At 44.1% G+C, this 12622-nt stretch overlaps 1 protein-coding gene across 1 annotated transcript in view; it reads right to left on the reverse strand.

The window, feature by feature from the left end:
• Nucleotides 1–12622, reverse strand: part of LOC126474835 (arylsulfatase B-like) — a 79277-nt gene that overhangs the window by 61953 nt on the left and 4702 nt on the right. Inside the window, exon 3 of the mRNA XM_050102312.1 lies at nucleotides 2154–2377. Coding sequence (XP_049958269.1) covers nucleotides 2154–2377 — 224 coding nt within the window. The remainder of the gene's footprint in view (nucleotides 1–2153; nucleotides 2378–12622) is intronic.

A 12622-nucleotide genomic window follows, 5' to 3' on the forward strand; every position in this document is an offset into this window, starting at 1 on the left:
GTGTGGTCGAGCAGTTCAAGGCGCCTCAGTCTGGAAGAGCGTATCCGTTACGATCGCAGGTTCGAATCCTGCCCCCGGCATGGGTGTGTGTGATGTCCTTAGGTAAGTTAGGTTTGAGTAGTTCTAAGTTCTAGGGGACTGATGACCTCCGATGTTAAGTCCCATAGTGCTCGGAGCCATTTGAACCATTTCTACCTATCATACTGCAGGACATATGACGCCATAAACAATGAGATGCGTGAAAAACTGCCGCATCATGTGTTACGCTTAAGTTTGTTGCTTCTGTCCTACTAGCCCTGTTCGCAATAAATTTAGCAGGCAGTATGTAAATATGCCGATGAATACACCTGCAAAATCATATCTTGGTAAAACACATTGCACGGGAGATATGACGTCATAAACACTGAGACGCTTCAAAAAATGCCGTATTGGGCATATCTTCTAAATTTATTACTTCTTTGCTACTAATTCTATTCGCAACTACATGTGCAGACAGTATCCACATATGCCGCTGAATGTACCTACCGAAGTAGTGCAAGAGATATGGTGTCACAAACACTGAGGTGCGTGAAGATTCCCGCATCATGCATGAAGTTTTAATACGTTTATTACTTGCTACTAAGGCACTCTTGCAGTCGAGTCAACTTAAGCAAATTCCTGGCGCCTGTCAGCTTTTTTTACAGCTTGCAAGTGCAAAGTGCCAACAGCTGTATGCGTAAACAATAGCCGTCTGTGGAGCTATGAAAAGGCGTTGCCATAGAGACATTTATAAAATTGCGTTGTAGATATGCGAAGAATCTCCACCCAGCGTACAGGAACAGTTTCACAATTTCAAAGCTGTTGTGTTTTCACAAATCCACAGTTAAGTTTTTGTTTTCGTTTCTAATAAAAGAAACTGGGCCGAGCAACGTCATATTTGCGACTGTCATGTGTGGGTACCTGACGCTGTAAGGTTAGTATACAGTGCATTTCATAGGTGCCTCTCTGGTTTTCATGAGGTTAATTTGTGACAACTCCAAGACATACCTAAAGCAGACAACTGTCACACGATAGACTGTGCAAGTTCTTATTTCACATTAAAGGTGCTTACCTTTTGTGACATGCCGGATGTCAATAAATGCATACAACTGATTGAAGCCGCTGACACTAACTGCATGGAAATTTGTAACAGCAACTTCCTTTAGAAGTCTGTTTACTGGGCTGCCTATTTGCTAGTGTGAACTAATTACATATTACAGAACGGAGTGGACGATTTGTCCTAATGTTCTGACACATCCACCGCCTACCTAAACTACATCACAGCGCAGATTACCAGTAGAAACTTGGAGAGATGTTCTGTTCACTGATATGTGTCTTCGCGCAGTGGTCTACTGAAACCTGTGTAAGCCGATCAGAGACATATGGTGAATCATTGTAGCATCGACACGATGTGGAAAAGACGAAATTGACTTACTAAACCGACTTTTTCAAAGGGGTAGTGGAGTATATTTGGAAGCGTCACAGAGGTGTTCCATCAAGATTAAACCAAGTGACATTGGTTGCTAAGTCATCAATCTGAGTTCATTATCACTCTCCGCAAATAACGGGACCCCGATCTTTAGAAATGGAAGAACCTGCTGAGACCCTGATATATATATATATATATATATATATATATATATATATATATATATATATATATATATATATATATATATATATGTGTGTGTGTGTGTGTGTGTGTGTGTGTGTGTGTGTGTGTATCCTTGTATTGTCACTAAAATTATTATGAAACGCAGGAAGTGTTGAATACGATTAGTGTCTGGTTGCAAAGACTGGCAGAGAACCCTCCATGGAAATAAAAGCAACATAACAATTGTAATTGTTGTAGCTACACGGAAATGTCCGGTCAGTTTTGACTACACGATCGCTGATCACTCGCATTCTTTGCTGTGCTTCATCCTAGAAGGGGATAGGAAGAGAGGGAAATAGTTTTAACGCGCTGTGCAGTCACACAAATGTAGTGGGTTTTTGAGTACATATGCACATGCACCATACACATACAAACTACTCTATAAAAGTCCTCAAGTGTTTGTTGCACTGTGGCATCTATGTGTACGGTATTGGGATGTGCATGAAAGAAGTTACTTAAGAATTTAGTAGAAGGTACTTACTCCATAGTCCAAAATGATGTCATAATATCCGACGTGGCCGTTCCAGTACCCTAGGTGCGAGTCGAACCCGCGGTATGTGGGCGTCAGCTCCTTCTTGTGGAAGCCCAGATGCCACTTGCCGATAGCCCTGGTTACGTAGCCCAGATCCTTGAGGTACTGCGGCAGGATTTTGCCTTCAGGTAGCCCTCCCTTGATAGTGGGGTTTAGAGGTGCTCCCTGCATACCTGAGTGCAGAAATGAAAAGGTAGACGTAGAATAACGACCTGCTTGGCAGGAGTGCAAGCAGAGAAAAAGTTCTCCTCTCTAGGAAGCAACATTACACACGTCGGGTACACAAAGAATATTTCAGAACTGTATAAGGTGAAGATCGCTTTCTTCAACAAAAGTGCTTTAATGGTGTAAGACATTCATGCGTAACTGAAGAATAAGTTCTTGAAAGTTTACGTCTGGGTCCCTATATGCATAGTTGGGGACTGAAACTTAGAAATCTGAAGAGGGGACTGGTAGCATTTGAAGCTATCGAAAAATGCAGGCTATATTGTGGGCAGATAAAATGTGAAATGGAAGGTACTGCAATGAGTAGATACAGAAAGGACTCTATGGTAGACAATTAGCAGAAGAGCTTCCGTGTATAACCTCTTCACTACCGAGCACTTATTAAAAGTGCAAGTATGTTGGTACTGTGCTAATTGCTTTGTGTGAGTGTTAGTAATGAAAGACTCTCAAGAAGTTCTTGAAAGAGTAATAAATTTCTTATAGATGGTATATGATGACTCCGGACTTCAGCAGGACAATTGTACACACAACTCTGCACCTGCATCTTTTTTATTACAGAAAAACCGTCATGTACGATACACATATTATTCCCTTTAGTCGTAGATTTCAAGATAGGGCAAAATACACTCTTGGTTCAAATCTTTCAAAAATTGTGAGGAAACAGTCCTAAATACTTGAAGAAAGTAGCGAACCAGTGGGTGTGTTGGACCTTCCATCGAGCTACAGACCCCCTTGAAGATGTCCACCGCAGACGGGGACGAAGAGTTGGGAATAGACACAGAATTCATCAACCGACCACTGCATAACAGCCTGGATAATTATAATGGACATGACTTTAAAGAAAACTACTATACCAAATTTTTTCAAAGAGGTTTTGCTCTTCCTCATGTTACCACAGGGATCAGTGCTGAGTTAACATTACTTCTCCTGATTTAATTATAATTTTTTGTAATTTTTGTTGAATGTGTAAAGCAAGTCCTGTCGTAGCGAAGCAAAGGAACACTTCGCACTGTCTACGTCGTACAAAGGTGCAGCCTTCTGCTGGGCATTTTGACCTATTCTTCGGAACATGGCGATGAAGTCTGGTAAACAAGCTAAAAGAATATAACCCCACTACCACTGAGGTAAGCAAAGTGGGAATTGAGGCTGAGATATCATAAGGTATGGCACAAGTTTAAAGCTTATAAGTCCGTTACAACACTAACTTATAGTTAGCTATTAATTGAGAAATTTTTGTAAAGTTTTAATAAATTATTAAAGAATGTAAAAACACCTATGATTATAAAGATATTTGTCCTTCACCGAGACATGCGGTGCAGCTGCACGATCCGAATCACAGTCAGTGCTGCCAGGCTTGTGTTGCTCGGCAGAAGGATGAAGACGTGAGACGTGCAAGTTCAATGCGAATTGCACATGATGCCACAAGTCAGAAAACGTTTAGCTGCGTAGGCGCCCGAGAAAAAAATAAAACCTGGAGTTATCACTTATGATACCTCGAGGCGGAAAGCGTAAACCAGCTCCAGGGGCGTGATTAGTTTACAAATGGGGTAACGTGTTAAATATCTGAAATTAAGCACGTAAAATCTATAGGCTGAAGACGTAGGATCCTGAACGGGTTAATACTAACGAAGCATGTTTAGAATTTTCTTAACTTCCCGAAGTTGTATTGAATGTCATGATATTTGTTTGACCTACCAGGTAACTTTCACCCGATACATTTACCGTGATAACATCGCAGCAATGATACACTTGGTTATTGCAGTGACATCTGGTGAACAATCGTTAGAAAACTAATGGCAGTAGTCGTTGGTCGATGAACGTTCTCTTTTCTTTCCACATGGATATCCGAACATTTAGGTGCACAATTATGGAAACGGTAGGGAAGCATAAGCCGAAAACTGTGGTAAAAGTAACCGATGGCCGCAAATGAATGTTTCAGATGGCAGGACTTCTTGAATGAACAAAGTGTGTAAGGTACAGCTTTGTAAACTTCTTACGCTTCATAACAGACATAAATGTGCCCACGGTCAATTTTAGAGCTGTAAACAACACGTTAATGTTTGTCGTAGATTCACTAATGAGCCGAAACGTGATGATCAGCTGCTTAAAACAGTGCTGGTCCACCATTGGAACGTAACATGGCAGCTTTTCTGGGTATCATAGATTCGAGAAGTCCTTGATAGGTTTCTGAAAGTATGTAACACAAGGTGACACGGGGAACGCATTTCTTGTAAACTGCAGACCGTTGGTTTGCAGGCGTGGAGCTATTTCCTAATTGAGCCCTAAATTTGTTCCTTTGTGTTCAGAGCAGGTGAATTTGGTGCCGAAGACATCAATGTGATATCACTAACATGCTCCTAAAACCACTGTAGCGTCGTTACGGCCTTCCGACGAGGTCACTCGTATTGCTGTAAGATGTCATCAACCTTGAAAGGACGCATGTGGTTCGTTATAACTTTCACGCTTGGTCCACAGCTTTCATGGTGTCTTTGATTACAACCATAGTTCCCGTAGGAGCCCAGGTGAATAACGCTGCCCCATCAGGCATGCGTTTGTGCCGCGGTGAATGTCTAGAGCAACCATTCAAATGTTCAAATGTGTGTGAAATCTTATGGGACTTAACTGCTAAGGTCATCAGTCCCTAAGCGTACGCACTACTTAACCTAAATTATCCTAAGGACAAACACACACACTCATGCCCGAGGGAGGACTCGAACCTCCGTCGGGACCAGCCGCACAGTCCATGACTGCAGCGCCTTAGACCGCTGGGCTAAAGAAACTGTTCACCTGGATGACAGCGCATTTGATCACCACCTTCGACCTCGTGTAGCAACGAAAGTAATTCATACTGTCAGGCGACAAGTTTCAGTTGATGCACGGTCCAATCTCGATGAGGCTGTGCCCGTTGAAAACTTAATTGACTATGTCGTTAAGTCAACATGGTATGAGTCACCGGATGTGGAGCCAGTTGTTTCACAATGTCCGCTGAACGGTGTGATGCGAAACGTGCCAGCAGTAACACTGTACTTTCTTGCCAGATCTTCCACGGATCGACGTATACGACATCCACTTTGTCTGATTAGGGGTGGACGTTCAAGGCCTCGTCACCTACGGGTGGTTTCATTGTCGTTCTGCTACTTGCCATGGATGCTCTTCCACAGTAAGTTACAAAAAACTGACTTGTTCAAGAGCTGATGAGGTTTGGGACCAAGAAACGTTCACACAGAAGATTTTGAGGAGACGGCAACGGCTCATGTGCGAGTTGATTCGACAGTAAGCATCCTACACCCTGCCTCTAAAAGGTGTTTTTTTTTTTGTTATCGGTCTAATGACTGGTTTGATGCGGCCCGCCACGAATTCCTTTCCTGTGCTAACCTCTTCATTTCAGAGTAGCACTTGCAACCTATGTCCTCAATTATTTGCTTGACGTATTCCAAACTCTGTCTTCCTCCACAGTTTTTGCCTTCTACAGCTCCCTCTAGTACCATGGAAGTCATTCCCTCATGTCTTAGCAGATGTCCTATCATCCTGTCCCTTCTCCTTATTAGTGTTTTCCACATATTCCTTTCCTCTCCGATTCTGCATAGAACCTCCTCATTCCTTACCTTATCAGTCCACCAAATTTTCAACATTCATCTATAACACCACATCTCAAATACTTCGATTGTCTTCTGTTCCGGTTTCATGTTCCACTACCGTACAATGTTGTACTCCAGACGTACATCCTCAGAAATTTCTTCCTCAAATTAAGGCCGGTATTTGATATTAGTAAACTTCTCTTGGCCAGAAATGCCTTTTTTGCCATAGCGAGTCTGCTTTTGATGTCCTCCTTGCTCCGTCCGTCATTGGTTATTTTACTGCCTAGATAGCAAAATTCCTTAACTTCATTGACTTCGTGACCATCAATCCTGATGTTAAGTTTCTCGCTGTTCTCATTTCTACTGCTTCTCATTACCTTCGTCTTTCTCCGATTTACTCTCAAACCATACTGTGTAGTGTTTAGACTGTTCATTCCGTTCAGCAGATCATTTAATTCTTCTTCACTTTCACTCAGGATAGCAAAGTCATCAGCGAACCGTATCATTGATATCCTTTCACCTTGTATTTTAATTCCACTCCTGAACCTTTCTTTTATTTCCATCATTGCTTCCTCGATGTACAGATTGAGGAGTAGGAGCCAAAGGCTACAGCCTTGTCTGACACCCTTCTTAATACGAGCACTTCGTTCTTGATCGTCCACTCTTATTATTCCCTCTTGGTTGTTGTAAATATTGTATATGACCCACCTCTCCCTATAGCTTACCCCTACAATTTTCAGAATCTAGAACAGCTTGCACCATTTTATATTGTCGAACGCTTTTTCCAGGTCGACAAATCGTATGAAAGTGTCTTGATTTTTCTTTAGCCTTGCTTCCATTACTAGCCGTAACGTCAGAATTGCCTCTCTCGTCCCTTTACTTTTCCTAAAGCCAAACTGATCGTCACCTAGCGCATTCTCAATTTTCTTTTCCATTCTTCTGTATCTTATTCTTGTAAGCAGCTTCGATGCATGAGCTGTTAAGCTGATTTTGCGATAATTCTCACACTTGTCAGCTCTTGCCGTCTTCGGAATTGTGTGGATGATGCTTTTCCGAAAGTCAGATGGTATATCGCCAGTCTCATATATTCTACACACCAACGTGAATAGTCGATTTGTTGCAACTACCCCCAATGATTTTAGAAATTCTGATGGAATGTTATCTATCCCTTCTGCCTTATTTGACCCTAAGTCCTCCAAAGCTCTTTTAAATTCCGATTCTAATACTGGATCCCCTATCTCTTCTAAATCGACTCCTGTTTCTTCTTCTATCACATCAGACAAATCTTCACCCTCATAGAGGCTTTCAATGTATTCTTTCTACCTATCTGCTCTCTCCTCTGCATTTAACAGTGGAATTCCCGTTGCACTCTTAATGTTACCGTTGCTTTTAATGTCACCGAAGGTTGTTTTGATTTTCCTGTATGCTGAGTCTGTCCTTCCGACAATCATATCTCTTTCGATGTCTTCACATTTATCCTGCTGCCATTTCATCTTAGCTTCCCTGCACTTCCTATTTATTTCATTCCTCAACGACTTGTATTTCTGTATTCCTGATTTTCCCGGAACATGTTTGTACTTCCTCCTTTCATCAATCAACTGAAGTAATTCTTCTGTTACCCATGGTTTCTTCGCAGCTACCTTCTTTATACCTATGTTCGCCTTCCCAACTTTTGTGATGGCCCTTTTTAGAGATGTCCATTCCTCTTCAACTGTACTGCCTACTGCGCTATTCCTTATTGCTGTATCTATAGCGTTAGAGAACTTCAAACGTATCTCGTCATTCCTTAATACTTCCGTATCCCACTTCTTTGCGTATTGGTTCGTCCTGACTAAAGTCTCGAACTTCAGACTACTCTTCATTACTACTATATTGTGATCTGAGTCTATATCTGCTGCTGGGTACGTCTTACAATCCAGTATCTTATTTAGGAATCTCTGTCTGACCATGATGTAATGTAATTGAAATCTGAAACTTCCTGGCAGATTAAAACTGTGTGCACGACCGAGACTCGAACTCGGGAACTTTGCCTTTCGCGGGCAAGTGCTCTACCAACTGAGCAACCGAAGCACGACTCACGCCCGGTACTCACAGCTTTACTTCTGCCAGTACATCGTCTCCTACCTTCCAAACTTAACAGAAGCTCTGCTGCGAACCTTGCAAAACTAGCACTCCTGAAAGAAAGGATATTGCGGAGACATGGCTTAGCCACAGCCTGGGGGATGTTTCCAGAATGAGATTTTCACTCTGCAGCTGAGTGTGGGCTGATTTGAAACTTCCTGGCAGATTAAAACTGTGTGCCCGAACGAGACTCGAACTCGGGACCTTTGCCTTTCGCGGGCAAGTGGTATACCAACTGAGCGACCGAAGCACGACTCACGCCTGGTACTCACAGCATTACATCTGCCAGTACCTCGTCTCCTACCTTCCAAACATTACAGAAGTTCTCCTGCGAAACTTGCAGAACTTGCACACCTGAAAGAAAGGATATTGCGGAAACATGGCTTAGCCACAACCTGGGGGATGTTTCCAGAATGAGATTTTAACTCTGCAGCGGAGAGTGCGCTGATATGAAACTTCATGGCAGATTAGAACTGTGTGCCCAACCGAGACTCGAACTCGGGACATTTGTATTTCGCGGGCAAGTGCTCTACCAACTGAGCGACCGAAGCACGACTCACGAACGGTACTCACAGATTTACTTCTGCCAGTAACTCGTCTCCTACCTTCCAAACTTTACAGAAGCTCTCCTGCGAACCTAGCAGAACTAGCACTCCTGAAAAAAGGATATTGCGGAGACACGGCTTAGCCACAGACAGGGGGATGATTCCAGAATGAGATTTTCACTCTGCAGCGGAGTGTGCGCTAATATGAAACTTCCTGGCAGATTAAAACTGTGTGCCCGACCAAGACTCGAACTCGAGACCTTTGCCTTTTGGTCCGCAATATCCTTTCTTTCAGGAGGGCTAGGTCTGTAAGGTTCACTGGAGACCTTCTGTAAAGTTTGGAAGGTAGGAGACGAGGTACTGGCAGAAGTAAAGCTGTGAGTACCAGGCGTGAGTCGTACTTCGGTCGCTCAGTTGGTAGAGCACTTGCCCGCGAAAGACAAAGGTACCGAGTTCGAGTCCCGGTCGGGCACACAGTTTTAATCAGCCAGGAAGTTTCATATCAGCGCACACTCCGCTGCAGAGTGAAAATCTCATTCTGGAAAAATCCCCCAGGCTATGGCTAAGCCATGTCTCCGCAATATACTTTCTTTCAGGAGTGCTAGTTCTGCAAGTTTCGCAGGAGAGCTTCTGTTAAGTTTGGAAGGTAGGAGACGAGGTATTGGCAGAGATAAAGCTGTGAGTACCGGGCGTGAGTCGAACTTCGGTCGCTCAGTTGGCAAAGCACTTGCCCGCGAAAAGCAAAGGTCCCGAGTCCGAGTCTCGGTCGGGCACACAGTTTTAATCTGCCAGGAAGTTTATATCAGCGCACACTCCGCTGCAGAGTGAAAATCTCATTCTGGAAACATCCCCCAGGCAGTGGCTAAGCCATGTCTACGCAATATCCTTTCTTTCAGGAGTGCTAGTTCTGAAAGTTTCGTAGGAGAGCTCCTGTAAAGTTTGGAAGGTAGGAGACGAGGTACTGGCAGAAATAAAGCTGAAATACAGCTCTGTGTAGCGGGCGTGAGTCGTGCTTCGTTCGCTCAGTTGATAGAGCACTTGCCGGCGAAAGGCAAAGGTCCCGAGTTCGAGTCTCGGTCGGGCACACAGTTTTAATCTGCCAGGAAGTTTCATTACAGGGCACAGTCCGCTGCACAGTGAAAATCTCATTTTGGAAACTTCCCCCAGGCTGTGGCTATGCCATGTCTCCGCAATATCCTTTCCTTAAGGAGTGCTAGTTCTAAAAGTTTCGCGGGAGGGCTTCTGTAGAGTTTGGAAGGTAGGAGACGAGGTACTGGCAGAAGTAAAGCTGTGAGTCCCGGGCGTGAGTCGTGCTTCGGTCGCTCAATTGGTAGAGCACTTGCCCGCGAAATGCAAAGGTCCCGAGTTCGAGTCTCGGTCGGGCACACAGTTTTAATCTGCCAGGGAGTTTCATATCTGTGCTCACTCGGCTACAGAGTGAAAATCTCATTCTAAAAAAATCCCCCAGGCTGTGGCTAAGCCACGTCTCCGCAATATTCTTTCTTTCAGGAGTGCTAGTTCTGCAAGTTTCGCAGGAGAGCTTCTGTAAAGTTCAGAAGGTAGGAGACGAGGTACTGGCAGAAGTAAAGCTGTGAGTCCCGGGCGTGAGTCGTGCTTCGGTCGCTCAGTTGGTAGAGCACTTGCCCGCGAAAGGCAAAGGTCCTGAGTTCGAGTCTCGGTCGGGCACACAGTTTTAATCTGCCAGGAAGTTTCATATCAGCGCACACTCCGCTGCAGAGTGAAAATCTCATTCTGGAAACATCCCCCAGGCTGTGGCTAAGCCATGTCTCCGCATTATCCTTTCTTTCAGGAGTGCTAGTTCTACAAGGTTCGCAGGAGATCTTCTGTACAGTTTGGAAGGTAGGAGACGAGGTACTGGCAGAAGTAAAGCTAAGAGTACCGGGCGTGAGTTGTGCTTCGGTCGCTCAGTTGGTAGAGCACTTGCCAGCGAAAAGCACAGGTCCCGAGTTGGAGTCTCGGTCGGGCACACAATTTTAATCTGCCTAGAAGTTTCATACCAGCGCACACTCCGCCGCAGAGTGAAAATCTCATTCTGGAAACATCCCCCAGGCTGTGGCTAAGCCATGTCTCCACAATATCCTTTCTTGCAGGAGTGCTAGTTCTGCAAGGTTCGCAGGAGAGCTTCTGTAAAGTTTGGAAGGTAGGAGACGAGGTACTGACAGAAGTAAAGCTTTGAGTACCGGGCGTGAGTCGTGCTTCGGTCGCTCAGTTGGTAGAGAACCTGCCTGCGAAAGGAAAAGGTCCCGAGTTCGAGTCTCGGTCGGGCACACAGTTTTATTCTGCCAGGAAGTTTCATATCAGCGCACACTCCGCTGCAGAGTGAAAATCTCATTCTGGTAATTGAAATCTTCCCGTATCTCCCGGCGTTTTCCAAGTATACCTCCTCCTCTTGTGATTCTTGAACAGGCTATTCGCTTTCTCCTCTTTCATTCCTTATCCCAAGCCCTTATTCTTCTGTAACCTATTCTTCTAGTCCTTCCCCTACATCTGCATTCCAGTCGCCCATGACTATTAGATTTTCGTCCCTCTTGACATAATGCATTACCCTTTCAATATCCTCATACACTTTCTTAATCTGTTATTCTTCTGCTTGCGACGTCGGCATGTATACCTGAACTATCGTTGTCGGAGTTGGTCTGCTGTCGATTCTGATTAGAACAACCCGGTCACAGAACTGTTCACAGTAACACACCCTCTGCCCTACCTTCCTATTCATAACGAATCCTACACCTGTTATACCATTTTCTGCTGCTGTTGATATTACCCGATACTCATCTGACCAGAAACCCTTGTCTTCCTTCCACTTCACTTCACTGACCCTTACTATATCTAGATTGAGCCTTTGCATTTCCCTTTTCAGATTTTCTAGTTTCCCTACTACGTTCAAGCTTCTGACATTCCACGCCCCGACTCGTAGAACGTTATCCTTTCGTAGATTATTCAATCTTTTTCTCATGGTAACCTCCCTCTTGGCAGTCCCCTCCCGGAGATCCGAATAGGGGACTATTCCGGAATCTTTTGCCAATGGAGAGATCATCATGATACTTCTTCAATTACAGGCCACATGTCCTGTGGATACACGTTACGTGTCTTTAATGCTGTAGTTTCCATTGCCTTCTGCATACTCATGTCGTTGATCATTGCTGATTCTTCCGCCTTTAGGGGCAATTTCCCACCCCTAGGACAAGAGAGTGCCCTGAACCTCTATCCGCTCCTCCGCCCTCTTTGACAAGACCGTTGGCAGAATGAGGCTGATTTCTTATGCCGGAAGTCTTCAGCCGCCAATGCTGATTATTTATCAAAATTTAGGCAGTGGCGGGGATCGAACACGTTTTGATTATGAATGAAAGACGCCATCCTTAGACCACGGGTAATACTTCGAGAAATACACGTTGGGGAGTGCTTGAACAGTAGTGTTTGTGTTCCCGTTATAGGCAACGTGTGCAAACATGGGGACAGCTGATTACGAGACCGGAGTTTAATCCTTAATTGTATTATCCAAAGAAGTACTACGTTGCTGAACTTTCCACAGATTTCATTGTTAACGGTGGAATCCTTTTATAACATGACAGTGTTCTAAACTGCTGTAATAGCTATCTATGAAGTGACTTAGCTCTACATCTCTTATACCAGCAATAACGATTCTCTACCAACTTGTTAATAGAAAATATACTGATTCAATTACATAGACCAGTGGAATGGTGTTCCTAAGCCAACATTAATCTATGCTGTACTGCCACAATATTATGGCAACGATAAGTGTGGTTTCAACAGCACCGTGCACTACCCCATCAGATACTGATGTCCGAGAGGACCTGAACGGCAAACACCCTATTTACTGAATTACAGTGTGGAGCTCATGTTTCGCGGATAACATTTATACCGTGGACCATTCCACTGCTGTGTTGTTTTTGATAGAACTACGTGA

This window comes from Schistocerca serialis, chromosome 4, assembly GCF_023864345.2.
Source record: "Schistocerca serialis cubense isolate TAMUIC-IGC-003099 chromosome 4, iqSchSeri2.2, whole genome shotgun sequence".
Taxonomy (NCBI): Eukaryota; Metazoa; Arthropoda; class Insecta; order Orthoptera; family Acrididae; genus Schistocerca; species Schistocerca serialis.